Below are 20,855 nucleotides of genomic sequence, written 5' to 3' on the forward strand. Positions count from 1 at the left end.
TATTTTGGTTTTTGATTGGATGTCAAAAGGTAGCCCAGGATCCACATGTGTGTATAAACACACACACACACACACACACACACACACACTCGTGCATACATACACATGTGCATACATACACATGTGCATACATACACACAATGACAGAACGTTTTGATGCAGGAATCCATTCCACTCATCCTCTATGTGAGAGCTTCCCAGCCTAATTCCGACACGAGGCTGTAGCTCTGGAGTCATGGTGCTTCCAGTACACATCTAAGTAACTTTTAATTATTTCGAGTGTTTCCTCTTCTCCCCACTCTTTCAGGCACTGGATTCTCGCCCCTACCACCCTCTGATGAAAAATGCTTCCTCATCTTTCCACTAATCCTTCTACCAATCATGCCCCCTGGCATTTGACTCTCCTGCTAATGGCTGGAGCGTCAGGTTGACAAACCTAGCGCTCACCTGCTCACCCCTTGCTAGCTCCTCATGCCGAGCTAACCTTTCAGATTTTCTTTCTAGTTGATGAAATGAATGGGCATTAATAGTTGTTGAGCTGAGACCAGTGCTATGGAGGCTGCATTCATCTATATTCCTACTGCAAGGAAGGTGGCAGAGATTCTTAAAGGCCAGCTCAGACCATTGGTTGAATACTTATTGAAACAGCATCAGACATAATAGTCTCTGTGTTTCTGCAGTGATGTCTTCTCTTGGCTGCAAGGCTTCTTTCAATGGATGATGCCTCTCTTTAAGTGTCTACATTGACAGTTCTTCATCTTTATGAGACAGGTGTATGTCATGGCTTGAACATATGGTTGTCGAGGTAATTGCAGGTCTCTTTGTAATGTCACTTGATCTTCTCTTGCATTGAATTCTGTGGTAAGGGAACCACTGGAAGTTATAAGACCATAAGTTATAGGAGCAGAATTAGGCCATTCGGCCCATCAGGTCTGCTCCACCATTCACTAATGGCTGATTTTCTTTTTCAAACCTATTCTCCCGCCTTCTCCCTGTAACCTTTAACCCCCTTACTAATCAAGAATCTGTCAGTCTCTGTCTTGAATACACCCAGTGACTTGACCTCCACAGCCCTCTGTGGCAGAAATTCCACAGATTCATCACCCTCCGGCTGAAGAAATACCTCCTCATCTGAGTTTTAAAGGGACATCCCTTCACTCTGAAGCTGTGCCTTCGAATCCTAGGTTCTCCTAGTAATGGAAACATCCTCTCCATATCCACTCTATCCAGGCCTTTCAGTAGGTTTCAATGAGATCCCCCCTCATCCTTCTGAACTCCATCGAGTACAGGCCCAGAGCCATGCTTATCTCCATGCTTTGTACAGTTTGAGAATCCAACCCATCTGGTGATAGCTTCATGGTTCTAACATTGTTTCATTCCTATCCAACCAGCCCTATAACCTTGCAAGCTCTCCACAATTCATCAATTCTAGCTTCTAATAGGGCCCTGAGTTCTCTCACTCGTCCATTTTGGCAGTGCCCTCATCCAATTGGATTTTGAACCCCAGAATTCCTTCTGTAAACCTTTCTGCCTCTCTATCTTGCTCTTCTTTTTTAAGACACTCCTTAAAATCTATATCAATTGTACTGATTTCTTAACCTTCATCAGTGGCAAACTTTGTTTAAGAATCCTCTCATGGAACACCTTGCTGTTTTGTCATGTTGAAGATAGTTAAATGTAAGGTAATGTCTTCATTGAGTGTGATTGAGATGAAGAAACAGGCTATTCCAGAAAGGCTAGTAATCTTTCTCATATTCTGTGTGAGCACAGGCACTGCTGCACTGCCCTTTATGTGCCTTTATAGTACTCATACTCTTCAAAGGAATTTTAATTTGAAAATCCTGAGGTGTCTGGAATAGAATGTGTTGATTTTTGAAACAGGCCAATTATGATCATTGAAGATATTGTTGTCTCTGTACAGCAAAGTATCAGCATAAACTCATCTTCTATCATTTGCACTAAATCAACACCTTTCATAAGGTAATTGCACAAATTAAACAAACACAGATGCTCCATGGTTTGCGTTCTTCAGGGTTTTGTAACATCTGGACTGAGGCTCCACAGGTACAGGCACTGCCAAGTCTAGGAGATTACAGTGCCAGGAAATGAGTCATCTTTTCCAAATACTGGAAGGCATTTTGTATTTAGAGTAAGAAATTCATACCACCTCTCTGTAGGCGTGCAAATATATAGGCAGTTTCATGGCCTTTTCATAGCAGCTTTAATCTCTGCAGCCACAGAGTAGCTCCACTTGATTTTGCCTCTTGTAGTTTATACTGAGAGACATTGTTTATGGTGACAAAGTATTAAAGGTGAGAGGCATGTTCATATTGAAGGCTGATGTTTATGGTGAGGGGTATTGTTTATAGTGAGAGATGTGTTTATGGTGTTTTTGGTGAGAGACGGTGCTTATGATAAGTGTATGTTTATATTGAGGGGCTGTGTTTATGGTCTGGGGCAATGTTTATGCTGAGCCGCAGTGCTAATGGTGCAAGGTGAGATGTGATCATGAGGAGTCGCATGTTTGCAGTGACTGGCATGTTCCTGATGAAGGAATGTGTTCATTATGAGGAGGTGTGTATGGTGAGATGCAGTAACAGGAGAGCTGCACTCCTATCAAACACAGCGACAGTCATCTGTACCTTGTGTTACATAATTAAGCTATGTAGTTAGAGTCTCATATTGGACAGGAGATCCCATATTTAAATAGTAAATGGGCTACCCTACTCAATACCAATTCAGGACATGCTTTGACCCATCTATTTTCTGATCTGGGGACCCAAAATGCAAAGCTTGAGCCCTCGACTGGTACCCAAACTAATGAACTGACCCAATAGTCATAACGGTCACTGTCAGCTCACCAATGAACTCCAGTCAATTTAATCTTGGAGTGTTCCTCCCAGCAAGAACTTCTGGGAGGGACAGAAAACTATAACATGGCAGTCGATTATATAACACTGTGGAAGGACCAAGAAGCCTTGCAGTGTTATAAACTGAAAATAATCAATTAAATGTTACAGTAGAGAAGAATTCATACTTCCAAGATATATGGTTAGTATTCATCAGTCATTTTAATAAGCTGCCTTCAGCATCTGCTGTAAAACACTCAGAGGAAACAGCCAGAGAACTCTTTGCATTGAAGAATGGATGCACATTTTTGCAACAAAATAAGACTTGTTCTTTGTTTGTCTGAGGTGCCATATTCCGTTGCATTAGCTTTGCTACTGGGTAACCTTTGTTCATCCAGCTCTGCACAACTGCCATTAAGAAAAAGTGCGCAGACCTTGGAATTGATTTCCTTCAGGCTACTGTAACGTTTTGCTGGGATTGGAACAATGGAATGAGAGAGGTGATTCTAAAGTACTGATCTTTTTTACTGGTTTCAACACCCTCAACTGCTCTTTCTTTCCTTTGAAGTAAGAGGCCAATGCTTCAGCCTCCAGTTACATAAACCCTACTAAAGTTTCTTGGGAAAAGGAGGTGGAAAAGGACTGAAATCTGCAGGAAGGGAACTCATCCCAGATAGATGGATTCGCTCTATTCTCCTGAAAGGCAGAAATAAATTTGAATGTAAATGATTCCCACAAATATTCAGTTGGCGACACAGATCACAATGAATAGAACTGGTTTTGCTGATGCAATGTTTACTTTAGCTGCCTGTAGAGACAGTAACTGAAGCTTCACTAATGTTATTACAGAGTGTTCCATTAGGAGAGGCTGTAGTACCCTTATTCACACTTTTTTGCAGAAGGGTTGCTGACAAAATGGTATTTATTGTCTCTCCCCAGTTGCCAGTTGAACCATCTTCTTGAATCTGTCCCCGCAATGAATCTGCTACTGAATCTGGAAGTTTTGACTCCTTGACTACAAAGAAATGACAGTTTATCCAGGTCAGGATGTTGTCTCCATACACATGCAGCCCATGCCTTCTGGTTAGCTTAGTCCAGAAGGAGGTGCTGCCAAAGGAGACTTGGTGAGCTGTTGCTGGATGTCCTGTAGTGCATAGTGTGGCAGAGATAGAGAGGGTGTATATGGAGATTCACAAATGCAGCAGCAATCAAACTAACCAGGCTAATGAAGAGTACTCCACCACACACCTTTCTCATGCCTTGTGGCTGGGGAGGAGCCTTGGGGAAGCAGGAGACAAGCCACTTGCCACAGAATACCCAGCCTCCGAGCTACTCTAATAGGCACAATGTTTCTGTGGCCGGTCAAAAAAAGGATGTAAACCCACATGTGGTTAAAATGCCAAGAAAAGAACCACATAAGTGAATTTACTTTCCCTGAGACCAGTGGAATTGATTAGTGCTCAAGTCTAGCAGCATGACGACCAATACTGTAGGTTTACAACACAAGAATTGGAAGGAAGTTACAGGGAAATGACATAGAGTTATTGTTATTGACTGGCTAGTTAGGTGCAACTTATAAAGCTGTACCACAATGGAGTCATTCTAAACCCAGAGATTTAGTTTCAGCACGGCATTCCTTTTAGCTTTTCTTTACTAAAATGCATGGTCTAATATGAAGAATAAATGGGTTTTCATTATTATCATCCCATTCATAATATCCATAATCAAACTAGCTTCTTATCAAGTTATAATACCCATCCTTTCACAGGAATGAAAAATAAGATGCGCTGACCTTGATTTTCAGATCAGCTTTGCCCCAAATAAACACAAAGCCTTTATTGAATCCAACCATAAGTCGGGGTAGAAACCACAGCATCAGTTCTCCACTCATCCCGAGTTGCCTTGAGTTAGGGGTTTCCTCAACACAGTAAGTCTTTTCCACCATGGTGTTACCGTAACTTTGACTTGGTGACAACGAATGCTTTGGGTCCATTCATCTTTTGAATTTGGCAAAGGCACAGGTTTATAGATATTGTGTCAGAGCACAGCGGGTAATTGTAAAAGGCTAAAATTATGTTGTATTAAAGTTAGCTAAGGGTGGGTCTTTATGTACTGCAACATCCTGATGAATAGTGAATGAGGTTTATGCAGTGAGATGACATCAGAAAATGCCAAATGTCATCTCCCAATTGAGGCACACACTCTGATTGTGAACATTCTTGTTAAACCACCAATTTTCTTTATTTTATTTTGCCACAATAGTCAAGCCTTGTTTTCTGAAACAAACCAAAGCATGCAGTTATCTGAAGCCCATAGGCTTCATTGTTTTAATTCATTTATGTTACTTTCTTTTTATTTTTGCAACCACAGTTGCAAGGTTTCTTCTCTGGCAGTGGGCGGGCACAATAATGGCCTGCATTCAGTTGAGTGCAGCCAATTAGGCGTGGTGTGTTGGGAAGGGTTCTGCGCATCCCCATGCATTTTTCCTGATCAATGAAGAGGGAGTTGGCCTTCACCGCGATGTCATACTCCAGGACAGACTTCGTTTGCACCAAGAGTTGCAGAGCATTTTGAGACTCCTGTAGACGTTGTTTCAGTGTCTGTATGGTCGCATCGATAGTGTACACTTCACAGACCAACCTGGACAGGAAAAGAAATAACAGAGTAAACTGTGGGTAACGCAATGAATGATTTTCACCATCTTGTTTCATGGGGAGGGTGAAAAGTATGGATAAATTCACTGTTTGTGCCTCTCAATAAGGGAACTTATTGGAGGTATACAAAATTATGAGGGGTATAGATAGTGTGAATGCATACAGGCTTTTTCCCCTAAGGTTGGGTGAGACTTGAACCAGAGGACATAGGTTTAGGGTGAAAGGTGAAATATATAAGGGGAATCTGAGGGGGAACTTCTTCACTCAGAGGGTGATGTGAGTGTGGAACGAGCTGCCAGTGGAAGTGGTAGAAGCAGGTACAATTGTAACATTTAAGAGAAGTTTGGATAAGTACAAGGATGGGAGGGGTTTGGAGGGATATGGTCCGGGTGCAGCTAGATGGGACTAGGCATGGTTGGCATGGACTAGCTGAAGGGGCTGTTTCTGTGCTGTAGTGCTCTAGGACTCTATAAAACATTAAAAGTGTAACATGATGGTCTTGATTCTCTAACCCATGTGATTTGAGTGCATCTCCAAACTAGATGAACAATAGGTTCGAATGTTCAATTCCATGTGCAAAATCCCAACAATACGCATGTCAGTGCATATATGGAAATGCAATATTCCTTTTCATACTTCAATAATTCATTAAAAGGACACAGTCACTAGAATCAAGCAATTTACCAAAGCATACACTGAATATGAATTCTGCGCATTAAAGGGTAACAGTATCAGTGTTATTTTTTATTTTTAAAAAACCTCAACATTATTGAATACTTCTTTGTTTACTTCCTGCAGTGTGTATGTTGCCAACAATGAATGCTGCACTTCCAAGACTGAATTTTTACAGGGGCCAGTTCTTACCTGTCTATGTTCTCAACTTACTTGAAATGTGACAAGATGGGATTTTAAATTTTTGATAAATGGGTGTTAGTTGCTATCAAGTTAATTGGTTACAGAAGACACAAGTGGATGGAGATTCCTCTAAGTTTCTGTAAACCTGTGAAAACTTTGAGAAAAAAGAAATGTGCCTTTAAGGGAACTGAAATGATGTTTTCTTGATGATCAAGACCAAAAACTCTGAAGTTCAACAGGCACTCCCCCAATCTCCAGACACAGCCTTGCTAGGAGGCTGCTGGAGAAAATTTTATAAGTGAATGTTTGCATGGTTTCCTGGAGACTTTTGTCCATCTGCAGCAGGAGTTATAGGGGCCATTTAACACCAAGCTGTTGTAGATAATCTCAGGTGATGTAAATTCATTAAATATCACAACAGTTACTTTTGTATGGAAGACATTCAGTTGGGAATATTCATCCATGATAGTATTTCATGTCTTAGTCTGTCAGTCAAACTGTTCATACTTTCCAAGAAAATCAATTATTATTTCACTGGGTTTCTCTGTGGCAGACAGAACAAATAACTCAATCAGACATTCCTTCTCATGCCTTGCAGCACACAAACTGAAGCAAATGTCTTTTTAAGGTGAACTAATAATTAAAAATAATGGGTTAAAGCAATGTTGAAATATGGGATTTTAGGATAACATGTTGAGAATCTGTACGGTCTTATTGGCAGCAGTTGTTCCTAGTTTCCAGAGGTTGAAATGAACTGAGTTGATTACCATCTAGAGAGGGCAAAGACAAATCAATGTTTGGTTGTGACTCTCCATCAATGTTTAGTCCTGAAGACCTATTCGGATAAAGTGAACGCATCTTCAGAAGCTACTTAGTTTTATTGGAGCTATGTGTGGAAAAAGTTGCCCTTCGGGTACCTTTTTAAATCTTTCCCCTCTCACCTTAAACCTATGTCGTCTAGTTTTAGATTCCCCGACCCTGGGAAAAATACTGCGTCAATCCATCTTCTCTGTGCCCCTCATGATTTTATGAACCTCTATAAGATCATCCTCGGCCTCCTTCACTCCAGGGAAAACAATCCCAGCCTATCCAGTCCTTCCTTAATACTCAAGCCCTCCAGTCCCAGAAAAATCCTCGTGAAACTTTTCTGCACCCTCTCTAGCTTAATCACATCCTTCCTAATAGTATGTTGACCAGCACTGTACACAATATTCCATGTGTGGTTTCACCAACATCTTGTGTAGCTGTAACATGACATCCCAACTCTTGTACTCACTGCCCCATCCAATGAAGATAAGTGTGCAATACACCTTCTTCACCACCTCATCTACTTGTGTTGTCACTTTCAGGGAACTATGTATTTGTGCCCCTAGGTCTCTCTACTCTATATACTCCCCAGGACTCTGTCATTCACAGTGTATGTCCTGCCCTGGTTTAACTTCCCAAAATGTATCACTCCTCACCTGTCCAAGTTAACTTCCATCTGCCATTCCTTGGCCCAGTTCCCCAGTTGACCTAGATCATGTCATAGCCTTAGTCAACCTTTTTCATTGTCTACCACACCACCAGTTTTGGGTGTCATCCTCAAAATTACTAATCATACCAACTGCATTCTCATCCAAAATGTTAATATAGATGACAAATAACTGTGGACCCAGCAACAATCCCTGTGGCACACCACTGGTACCAGGCCTCCAGTCTGAAAAACAACGCTCCACTACCACCCTCTGACTCCTGCCACCAAACCAATTTTGAATCCAATTGACTATCTCACCCTGGATCCCATGTAATCTAAACTTCTGGACCGGCCCACCATGCGGACCTTGTCAAAGGTCTTGCTAAAGTCCATGTAGACAACGTCTACTGCCCTGCCCTAGTTAATCCTCTTGATCACTTCAAAAAACCTCAGTCAAATTCATGAGACATTATTTCCCACGCACAATGCTGTGCTGACAATCCCTAATCAGTCCTTGCCTTTTCAAATGCAGGTCGATCCCATCGCTCAGTATCCCCCTCCAGTAACTTTCCCACCATTGATGTTAGGCTCACCGACCTGTAGCTCCATTGCTTTCCTTGCAGCCCTTCTTGAATAAATAACACAATATTAGCCACCCTCCAGTCTTCCAGTACTTCACCCTTGGCTAACAATGATACAGCTATCTCTGCCAGGGCCCCAGCAATTTCTTCCCTGCCTTCTCACAATGTCCAAGATACACTTGGTCAGGCCTTACAGATAAATCTCCTTTATGCCCTATAAGACCCCCAGCACCACCTCCTTTGTAATGTGGATATGCTTCACTACTCCCTTTCCTGAATTCCTTAATTTTCATTACCTTCTCCATGATAAATACAGATAAGAAATATTCATTTAAGACCTTGCCCATCTCCTGTGGCTCCACACGAGACAACCACATTGATCCTTAAAGGGGCCTATTCTCTCCCTAGTTAACCTTTTGCTCTTAACATTCTTATAGAATCTCTTGGGATCCTCCTTTACCTTATCTTCCAAAACTATTTCATGTCTTTATTTTGCCCTCCTGATTTCCCACTCAGGTATATTTCTAGGGGTTCCCATGTCCTCCTTGCGGTATAGATCTTGTGGATTTAGGAGATGCCATCAGAGTGGCCTAGTAGAGTAACTGCAGCCACATCGTGCCATTCTTGGAGTGAATAAATTTTTAGGGTGATATATGGAAAGCTCATTGAGTGGTTCATTTGTCCTGGATGATGTCTAGTATTGTTGAACAACTCCAGACAAGTTAAAAGTATTCCTTCACCCACTTGCCTTGTACGTTACAGCTGATGGAAAGATTTTGGGGCTTCAGGTGAATCACTTGCCACAGGTTACCCATCTATTCTGATAGCTGCAGTATTTGTGTGGCTGGTCCAGTTGAATATCTGGTCAATAGTGCCACCCCGCCCAGGATGTTGATCATGCAAGACTTGACAATAGGAATGTTGCTGAAAGATGATTAAAGTCTCCTCTGTTGCAAATGGTCATTGTCTAAGTCATGTTGTAGGCAGACATTGGCTGCTTCATTTGCTAAGGAGTTGGCAAAGGAATCTAATCTGTGCATGCATAATTGAATATGCCCACTTCAGACTTTGATGGATGGAAAATCATTAACAAAGCAAATGAAGATGTTTGGACTTGGGCCTCTGCCCTGAAGATCAGGTGTGATGAAGTCATGGGCTGGGATGATTGACATTATTGACCTCCAACAGCTACGACCACACCTGGGTAGAGAGGACTGGACAGTGGTGATTGATGAACACAATGCCTTGTTTTAGTTTGTTCACACTCTGGAAAAAAATAATGTACTGAATGTTTGTAGTCTTCCAGATTTTATTACTAGTTAAAAACAACCTTTGCAGAAAGCTAGAACAGGTTGGTTGGGCTCTTTAAAGAGGTAGATGAATTACCTCTACCACGGTAGACATGTTAATTACCAAGAATACAGATCTGACAGGTAATATTGATTATATGGATGCAGAAGTGAGGCAGTTAAATGTTTGTCCAATTAAAGGCTCCTACAGCCAAGAATTTTCACAGTGGGCCTTGTCAGAAAATGGAAATATGACTGGAAGCAGCTTTCTGTGAAATTATACTATGTATACAACTGTACATTTTTTGGAGAGTCCATAGTTTCCATATTTCCTTTCAACATAGAAGGAGGCCATTCACCCCATCGAGTCTATGCCAGCTCACCAGCATAACGGCATGCTTGCCTTCATCGGTCAGGGCATTGAGTATATAAGTCAGGAAGTCATGTTGCAGATATATAAAACTTTGGTTAGGCCACATTTGGAGTATTGTGTGCAGTTCTGATCACCACATTACAGGAAAGATGTGGAAGTTTTGGAAAGGGTGCAGAAGAGGTTCACCAGGATGTTACCTGGATTGTAGAGTATAAGCTATAAGGGGATGTTAAACAGACTTGGGTTGTTTTCTCTGGAGCATCAGCGGCCGAGGGGCAACCTGATAGAACTATATAAAATTATGAGAGGCATAGACAGGGTAGACAGTTGGAGTCTTTTTCCCCAAGAGTAGAAGTGTTAAATACTAGAGAGCACAGGTTTAAGGTGAGAGGGGAAGCTTAAAGGAGGTTTACGTGGCAAGCTTTTCTTTACGCAGAGTGGTAGGCCGCTGGAACACACTGCCAGGGGAAGTGGTGGAAGCAGATACAATAGCAGAGTTCAAGAGGCATTTAGACAGACCCATGAACAGGCAGGGAATGGAGGGATATATGCCAGATGCAGGCAGATGTGCAGTTAAATTGACATCATGGTCAGCACAGACATGGTGGGCCGAAGGGCCTGTTCCTGTGCTGTATTGTTCTGTATTATTTAAAGCATCTTTTTGTCACATTTTTTAAAATGCCTTAGCTTGAATTCAAGTGGAGAGAATGTAACGGTTTTCTTGGGGCAAAGCTCCCCAATAGCTTCCTGCTCTGTCCGGAAGCTAGTAAGTTGGTGGGAGCACACTTGGAACATTCAATTTCATAAACATATTGCATTCAGATGCTGCTCCGTGAAGTGTCCAAATGGAGAACAACAAGCAGAGAATTATAATTCAATTGCAACAACTTCACAGGATAAGAAAGTTCTATAATCTAATGAAATCTGTCATGCATACTCTTGAATACATATATTTCCAGAAAGAATGTAACAAGAACCAGCCAAGCTCATAGCCAGGAAAGGCCACTGCTCACAAGGAGGGAAGTAGGTTAGTGTTAATTACTAACTAGCTGTGTCTTTCCTGTATAAGGAACAAAAATGGAAGGGTATTGAGGTTAAATAACATGTGAACAGCAAGATAAAAACAATATTGATTTCTCCCAAGTTCCCATGTAATGTTGAGCTACACAAAATCTGTACCTACTCATTACTTGTCCTGGGGTATCATAAAACATTGAGCATCATGGCAGTTCACATTTCCTGTTCCCAGTTTATCCAATGAGTTAGTGGTGGCTCTATGGTAATACCTACTGTTTAGGAAAGAAGGTTATGGGTTCAAGTTCCAGTCCAGCACTTTCTGACAAAGGGGCTTCAGCCTGAAGCAGTATCCCTGTTTCTCTTTCCAGAGATGCAGGCTGACCTGAATATTTCCAGCATTTAGTGTTTTTATTTTAGATTTCCAGCATCTGCATTTTTTAAAAATTTTCATCTGCTTTGATTTCTTAGCCTGTGTTAAGTTAACAGTCATGGGCACTAGAATCATATTTAGTGCATCCTTACCAAGAAAGGGAAAAATAAACTTGCATGCTTGTTGTTGTTCACTAATAAGTGGTGCATATGGGAGTGTACATGTATATGTTTCAATACAGGACCAGAATCAACAAATTACTAAGAAGAACATTTAGATATCTCCCCATTGCAGCCTAATGACAACAGGCTCAGAGTGCTTGTGGAAACTTGTCATGACCTTTTGTACGAGGCAGAAAGGGAGAAATGGATGAGGAAAAAAATATTTAAAATTCTGAAAAGAAGTCACAAGAACCATACATCTCCTTGTCCGCTCTCTGATGTTTCACTATTGACATTTTGATTCCATGCTGGGGTCAGAGGAAAGTTAGATTTTTTATTTGCTGTGTCAAACAGGCTGAAAGGCTCTTCTTTATCTGAATCCATCTTGTGATATATTTACTGGCAGAAGTTGAAAGAAAAGAATTGCATCCAATAAGCCTTAATTTCTGAAAAATCCCAGCATCACATGGATGAATTTTCATTCCATGCACTAGCCATCGTATGCCCTACCATTTCCAATTTATAGCTAATGACAGAAAAGATTTTACTGAACACTGGATTGAGAGAGGCCAATAATAAAGCTTTTCATTAAAAAATCTGACTTTCTCCTTTTTCCTGGGGCCACTTATCATCCTCTGCCAAGTTGTGGAAGATTTGGACCAGCAGTTAGCCAGTAGGAAATGCTTCAGATTTCTTTGGGGATAATAGTCTTTCTCTGAAGGAAAAATGATCCAATCTACAAAATGGATATGGATATGCTGAGTGTTGATTACCCCTGCCTGCTCTTTGAGGGATATACCAATTGATATATTTAATTTAGGCTGCGTGTGCATGTTATTTTATCTAATGAGTCTAACCTGACATTCACTCTAATAAGGTGCAAAAGGAATAGATATTTTAGAATAATTTTTCTGATATAATTCAAGTTAATTTCAGTCCTTTCTCCTATTGGACAGTGGAGGAAATGTTTCATTTATCAGACAAATAGCCCAAGCACTATCAAAAATAAACCAGCTGCAAAAGAAACCTCCCAAGAGTTAAGTTGAGCAGAATTCTTTATGAAGAGCTGTAAAGAATAATATACAGACCCCTGCAATAGCAGCAGAGACACTGAGGAGCAGATCGGGAGGCAGATTTTGGAAAGGTGCAAAAATAACAGGGTTGTTTTCATGGATGATTTCAATTTCCCTAATATTGATTGGCACCTCCTTCGTGTAAAGGGGATAGATGGGGCAGAGTTTGTTGGGTGTGTCCAGGAAGGATTTGGAGACAGTGACTATAACTCCTTGACCTCTACCATAGCCTTAGAGAGGGATAGGAGCAGACAATATGGGAAAGTATTTAATTGGGGGAGGGGGAATTATGATGCTATTAGGCAGGAACTTGGGAGTGTAAATTGGGAACAGATGTTCTTGGGGAAGTGCACAATGGAAATGTGAAGGTTGTTTAGGGAGTACTTGCCTGGGGTTCTGGACAGATTTGTCCCATTGAGGCAGGGTAAGGATGGTAGAGTGAAGGAACCGTGGTTGTCAAGAGATGTAGAATATCTTGTCAAGAGGAAGAAAGAAGCTTACCTAAGATTTAGAAAGCAAGGATCAGACATGGCCCTGGAGAGTTACAAGGTAGCCAGAAGGGAGCTTAAGAATGGACTTTGAGAAAGCTAGAAGGGGCCATGAGAAGACCTTGACAAGCAGGATTAAAGAAAACCCCAAGGCATTCAACTCCTATGTGAAGAATAGGAGGATGACTAGAGGGAGGGTAGGACCAATCAGGGATAAAAGAGGAAACCTGTGCCTGGAATCGGAAGAGGTAGGGGAGGTCCTTAATGAATACTTTGCTTCAGTATTCACCAGTGAGAGAGATGTTGACAATTGTGAGGATGGTGTACAACCAGAGGCAGGCGTGGTAGTGTAGCGGTCAGCGTAACGCTTTACAGCGCCAGAGACCCGGGTTCAATTCCGGCCGCTGTCTGTAAGGAGTTTGTACATTCTCCCTGTGTCTGCGTGGGTTTCCTCTGGGTGCTCCAGATTCCTCCCACATTCCAAAGACGTACGGGTTAGGAAGTTGTGGGCATGCTACGTTAACGCCGGAAGCATGGTGACACTTGCGGGCTGCCCCCAGAACACTCTACGCAAAAGATGCATTTCACTGTGTTTCGATATACATGTGACTAATAAAGATATCTTATCTTATTTTATCTTACAGCAATGTAGAATTGCAGCATGGTGCAATGCTATCTAAACTGAGGATTGCATATTTTTGTCAGTCAGGCTGATCTTTCTGTAAACTGTGAAAATGGTAAGGAGTACTGGATGAGAATAAGTTAGGCAGAACTCTGCACCATCGGTCTAATGATTGTAATTTTTTTAGGATATCATTGTGTTAAAACTGTTGTAGGTTTGAAGCAAGAAGCATCACAACAGTTCTGTTTTCCGTTACTCCCTCTCTGTACTTCGTTCATCCAAAACTCACTTTGAGTCCTGTTTACTCTTCAGCCCTTTGACTTTCATTGTTGTCAGTCGCATAACGCTACAGTTCTAAAACATTTACAAATACCCCCATTACTTCACCCCCTCCAGTTTTTTCTCTGACACCTGTTCCAGACCTACATTCCTTTGATATCCCTACGTTTCTCAAATTCTGACTTTCCCCATTTCCACTCTTATTGATTTGGCTGTGCCTTTAACTGCCTGTGGTCTAAACTCTGAAGTTCCCCACCTAAGCTTTGGTACCTCAAATCAGATTATCTCCCTTAAGATATTTCTTTAAGCTTATCCCTTTAACCAACTGCACTATTATTACCTCACGTTGTTTGGTGTCAATTTTTGTTTGATAAACTTTTGTACAACAACAAATAGCATTTTACTATACCAAGGATGTTTTGTTTTAATGCAATAGCAGTTTCTATTTGTATAGCACTTTTATTGTAACAAAATAGATAAGTCACCGGACGGGATATATCCAAGGTTATTACGGGAAGTGAGGGAAGAGATTGCTGCGCCTTTGGTGATGATCTTTGCATCCTCACTGGCCACAGGAGTAGTGCCAGATGACTGGAGGGTGGCAAATGTTGTTCCTTTGTTCAAGAAAGGGAGTAGGGATAACCCTGGGAATTACAGACCAGTGAGTCTTACTTCAGTGGTGGGCAAATTACTGGAGAATATTCTTAGAGACGGGATTTATGGGCATTTGGAGAAGCATAGGCTGATTAGGGACAGTCAGCAATGCTTTGTGAGGGGCAGGTTGTGCCTCATGAGCCTGATTGAATTCTTTGAACATGTGACAAAGCACATTGATGAAGGTAGACCAGTGGATGTGGTGTACATGGATTTTAGTAAGGCATTTGATAAGGTTCCTCATGGAAGGCTCATTCAGAAAGTCAGGAGATATGGGATCCAGGGAAACTTGGCTGTGTGGATTCAGAATTGGCTTGCTCATAGAAGACAGAGGGTGGTGGTAGATGGAGCGTATTCTGCCTGGAGGTCGGTGACCAGTGGTGTTCCGCAGGGATCCATTCTGGGACCCCTGCTCTTTGCGATTTTTATAAATGACTTGGATGAGGATGTGGAAAGGTGGGTTAGTAAGTTTGCTGTTAATACAAAGGTTGGTGGTGTTGTGGATAGTGTAGAAGGTTGCTGCAGGTTACAACAGGATATTGATAGAATGCAGACCAGGGCTGAGAAGTGGCAGATAGAGTTCAACCCAGACAAATGTGAAGTGATACGCTTTGGGAGATCGAATTTGAAGGCAGAATACAAGGTTAATGGCAGGACTCTTAACAGTGTGGAGGAGCAGAGGGACCTTGGGGCCACGTCCATAGATCCCTCAAGGTTGCTGCACAGGTTGATAGGGTCGTTAAGAAGGGCCATGGTGTGTTGGCCTTCATTAGTTGGGGTATTGAGTTCACAAGGCGCGAGGTAATGTTGCAGCTCTATAAAACTCTGGTTAGACCACACTTGGAGTATTGAGTTCAGTTCTGGTGGCCTCATTATAGGAAGGATGTGAATGCTTTAGAGAGGTGCAGAGGAGAGTTACCAGGATGCTGTCTGGATTGGAGAGCATGTCTTATGAGGATAGGTTAAGTGAGCTAAGGCTTTTCTCTTTGGAGCAACAGAGGATGAGATGCAACTTGATAGAGGTGTACAAGATGATTAGAGGTGTAGATTGAGTGAACAGATTGAGTGAGACCTTTTCCCAGGGTGAAAATGGCTAACACGAGAGGGCAGAAGTTTAAGGTGATTGGAGGAAGGTATGGGGGGGATGTCAGAGGTATTTTTTTTACACACAGGGAGTGGTGGGTGTGTGGAATGCACTGCCGGCAGAGGTGGAGGCAGATACATTAGGGGACATTTAAGAGACTCTTAGATAGGCACATGAATGATAGAAAAATGGAGGGCTATGTGGGAGGGAAGGGTTAGATAGATCTGCGAGCAAGATAAAATGTCGGCACAACATCATGTGCCGAAGGGCCTGTACTATGCTGTAATGTTCTATGTTCTAGGTGTTTCCCACCTTCAGTTTAATATGTGGAGGTGCACAAGAAACTAGTTTGTTATTAGATAGGGTGGTAAAGGTGGCAATATGGCATGTTTGCCTTCATGAATTGCAGCACAGAATATAGACATTGGGACATTAAATTGCAATTTTATAGAACACTGGTTAGACCTCACTTGGAGTATTGTGTGCCGTTTTAGTCGCCATACTGTAGGAAGGATGTGGATGTGCTGGAGAGAGTTCAGAGGAGATTTACCAGGATCCATAGCGACACAAGAGATTCTGCAGATGCTGGAATCTGGAGCAACACATGGAGTCCTGATGAAGGGTCTCGACCTGACCCGAAACGTCGCCTGTTTATTTCTCTCCGTAGATGCTGCCTGACCTGCTGAGTTTCTCCAGCATTTTGAGAGATTTACCAGGATGTTACCTGGATTGGAGGACTCTAGTTATGGGGAGAGATTGGATGGGGTGTATGTTTTCCTTGGAGTGAAGGAGGCTGAGGGGTGACCGGACAAAGCTATATAAAATTATAAAATATATTCTCTTCTTTATATCCAGACTCTTTTTCCCATGGTAGGAATATCAGAAAAAGAGAGGGCAGAGGAAGGAGTTTTAAAAGGGATTTGAAAGGAAAATTCTCTTCTTTTATTTTATTTTACACACAGTGATGAATATCTGTAACTCACTCCAGAGGAGGTAATGGATTAAGATACAATTGCTACATTTAAGAGACATTTAGACAGCCACTTAAATAGGCAAGGATTAAAAGGATACAGATCTAATGTGGGCAAATGTGATTAGTGTGGATGGACACAAGTCGGCATGGACATAATGGGCTGAAGGGCCCCGTATCTGTGTTGTACAAACCCATGACTAATGATTCTATTTGGCTGAAATCAAAATCCATTGTAGACACAATACAAACTGGTGCCAGTGTGTGCCTCAGAAAATCTTGGAGGGGAACAGGAGCTGGCGACTGCAGGCGTAAATGGGATTAATTAGGGAACCATGAATACAAAAGGTTGTACATTGATTGATACAAAGTGGCTGTAAAAAGCTGCCTTTGAGTCCAATGTTATAACCTCACAAGTGAGAGTGATGACAATTCAGGAGAAATAGATTTCTGATTCACAGAAGTTTGTACAGGTTCTGCAGACCAAGGCTGTTCACTGTTCAGTAAACAGCATTATTGGGTGGAAGCAGTTTATGTTGAGCTTGTAGGAATGAGTCTGGAACATTTGGAAGGCTGAACTATGCAAGAGTTCACTGGACTCTAAGGAGAATGGAAGCTTAAGTTCTATTAATTCAAATAAGTAGGAGGTCAAATTTTATCTTCACTTCCATCCAGTTCCAGGGAGCATTATCCCCCCATTAAACAATGACTTACACTCAAATGTACTGTATCGGCTTTAACTTGCTTTGGGAAGCTCTAATGCTGTGAAAGGCAATGTAAAAATGCTAGTTCTTTCATTGTCAATCAGCCACATTCCTTGCCTGTTCCAAATGTCATTATGTACTGGGGATTGCAGTGCAGAAAGGGAACTAATAGGCACGTATGAAAGATTAATTTTCAGCCTGTTATTCACCATCCTTTTTCCACTAGGCACAAAGATTTGAGTTGCCTCCGATGCACAACTGGTGCTCACAGCCTGCTGATAATAATCAAACAAGGCAGGCAGAACCAATTCACTGCAGTCCTGCGACTGACCCCACGTCTACACTGATCTGTTATACAGTGCATGACAAGCCCCAGTCCAAATTCTAGCCTCATGGTTCCAAGGGAGAACCTTAGTGAGCTGCAGCACAGTGTTAACACAGCTCATGCAGCGACTGCCTTACAGCACCAGAGACCCAAGTTCAATCCTAACCTCGGCTGCTGTCAGTGTGCAGTTTGTACATTCTCCCTGTGACTGGGTGGGTTTCCTCTGGGTCCTGCAGTTTCCTCCCATATCCCAAAGACGTGGGTTTGTAGGTTAATTGACTAAAGTAAATTTCCCCTAGTGTGTCGGTGAGTGGTAGAATCTGGGGGCAGTTGATGAGGATGTGGGGCTTAACACAGAATTGGTGTAAATGTGCCTTGGTGATCAGGCCATGGAAGTGAATAGGCAGAGGAAGAGAACCAACATGCCAGTAATTTCCCAGTACATACTTATCCCTAGAAATAGGAACTTGTACTTTCAACTCAATGGTGTTCCATCCTCCATCACCAAAACACATTCATCCTCAATGGTCAGTACTTTGATTTTGAGTTTCACCCTTTGATCAGGAAGCCAACAATGAGGTGTTCAGCTGTCACTGATTCATCAGTTCAGGAATCTGTTTAAATAGTGAGGGCTAGAAGAAGGAGGTAATTTATTTTGTAGTCAAGGCGATATTTATCTATGCCAATGATATTGCCTTGACTACATGAGCAAACTCTGTCCAGAACACTGAAGGCACACTGACTTCTAGCAATGACAGACTAGTTTTACAAACGGAGACTGCGGGCAAAGCTAACTAAGTCCATCATCTCAGCTTTCCACCTTGACAGCTGCAAGGCACATAACAATGCCATCATCTAAGGAGAAAAGGTGTGTTCTGGACTCAACATTGAGTCCAGATGAAGGGTCTCAACCCGAAATATCGACTGTCCATTTCCCTCTGCTGCCTGACCCAATAATGAGACAGTGTTAAAATAAATTCTGGTTCAGTGGTTGCTAGTCCTTTCAAACATCCCCCTATTTCCATTAGACGGAGCAAAGCAACTTGTATAAACTGCAGCACAGAGTTCCCCGTTGCAGAGGCCTTCTGAACCTCCCAAAATGACATAATCCCCAGAGAGAGAAATCCAGCACCATCTCTCCACAACATTGAGGAATCCTGCACGAAAGCTTGGGCAGAAAACATCTTCATAAACAAACACATCATATCTGACCCAACAACTGGGCTTCAACCTGCTACATAGCATGCAGGCAACCCAAAACATTGTAAAGGGCTGGTCATGACCAATGTGGCCACCTGATGCAGAGGTGGCACCTTGAAGCTTCACCTGGCTATGGAACTGATCGAACCATTGGGCATATAATGACACTCTTTCCCTCACGCAAGTTGTTAGAGATTATTCTGGAGTTATGAAATTATGGATAGCATAATTATGGATTAATTAAAATGAGAACTAGTTTTTAGGAAATAAAATCTGTTCACAATTTAACTTTAACTGATGCTTTGGGGGTCATTGAAACCAATCATTGGGTTTGGGACATTGTGATACTGTACCATTGAAACTACGCAGAGGAGGACAATCGTCGTCGTGGTTATCCCTCGAGGTCGAGGATGATGGTCTTCGTTCCGTTGATCTATTTATGGGCTCTCAAGTGGCTTATGAGTCCAATCTTGGCTTGGAAAGTTCTTCTGCATTCAGGACAGGTAGTTCCAGACGGCAGATCGGGCTTCGGTTGTTGCTGCCTCTCTTTCCATTTTCTTCTCTTTTCCTCTAATTCTGTACATCTGTTGGCTTCGAAGGTTGCTGTTCCTTCTCGGATGATGGTTTGCCAGAGTTTCCTGTCCTTGGCATTGGTTTCCCAATTGTTGATGTCGATGTTACATTTCTTCATGTTGGCTTTTAAGACGTCTTTGAATCTCTTCTGTTGTCCGCCTCTTTTACGTTTGCCTACTTTAAGCTGGGAGTAGAAGATTTGTTTCGGCAGACGTTTGTCTTTCATCTGAACAACATGACCGCTCCATCTTGGTTGGTTCTTGATAACGTAGGTTTCAATAGATGAATAGATGAATTCAATAGATGAATGTTCATGTTAATTGGTGGTCATTGAAAACTTCAGGATGAGATCAGGGAAGGCATTAAGTGGCCATCTCCTGTATTAACACATTGTTAGAGGCATATCCCTGGGTGAGGAAGTTGTGGGCATGCTATGTTGGCACCGGAAGCATGATGACACTTGCGGGCTGCCCTCAGAATACTCTACGCAAAAGATGCATTTCACTGTGTGCTTCGATGCACATGTGACTGATAAAGGTATCGTCTTATCTTATCTTAATGCACAGTTCAGGACAGGTCTGTTTTGTCACTTAATATTCTGGCTAGTTGCATATTCAGGGAGCCATCCCTCAACAAATGGGGTATATTTTGGGTGTCTGGAGTTTGTACTCAGAGGCTTTCGGAACAGGCATGAGTACTGAATATTCAAAGGGGTTCGGCTGGTTGGGATGTGCTCCCATTGTAAATATATAATTCTGCAAAGTTACCTGACTATATTCAAAACATTAAAGTTAAGTAGGTGATTATAGCCATTGAAACTGTAGTTAATCCTCTATTGTTATCTTTCATTCTCTTAGACTCTCTCTCTCCAGAAGATCTGCTGTGTGAATAAAGACTTCGAAATAAGATATTAGATATTTATTTATTAGTCACATGTACATCAAAATACACAGCGAAATATGTCTTTTTGCGTTGTTAAGAATGTGCTGGGGGCGGCCCGCAAGTGTCGCCACTCTTCCGGCGCCAACATAGCATGCCCACAGCTCCTAACCTGTACGTCTTTGGAATGTGGGAGGAAACCAGAGCACCTGGAAATCTCCCAGTTACAGCTTCAGTGTGGCTCAGTTTAGTCCGTCACAACACAAGTGACAATTTGGGATTACACTTACTCTCTGACAAGGTGCAAAACTGGTTAAAGGATCTGAATTTAAAACTACAATGACACTTTCTGCTTCTGTAGAAATACCAAAGGAGAGGAAGATCCCAGAGAAAGCAGAG

The 20,855-nt window shown here is 42.1% G+C and overlaps 1 protein-coding gene across 2 annotated transcripts in view; it reads right to left on the reverse strand.

Annotated features, from left to right (window-relative positions):
* Positions 1–5,106: 5,106 nt before the first annotated feature.
* LOC127573065 (tektin-3-like) overlaps positions 5,107–20,855 on the reverse strand; it is a 46,297-nt gene continuing 30,548 nt past the window's right edge. For both annotated transcript variants that reach the window (XM_052020874.1, XM_052020875.1), the window contains exon 8: positions 5,107–5,489. In XM_052020874.1, coding sequence (XP_051876834.1) covers positions 5,186–5,489 — 304 coding nt within the window. In that variant the 3' untranslated portion in view covers positions 5,107–5,185. The remainder of the gene's footprint in view (positions 5,490–20,855) is intronic.

The sequence above is a fragment of the Pristis pectinata genome, chromosome 8 (genome assembly GCF_009764475.1).
Source record: "Pristis pectinata isolate sPriPec2 chromosome 8, sPriPec2.1.pri, whole genome shotgun sequence".
In the NCBI taxonomy this organism is placed as follows: domain Eukaryota; kingdom Metazoa; phylum Chordata; class Chondrichthyes; order Rhinopristiformes; family Pristidae; genus Pristis; species Pristis pectinata.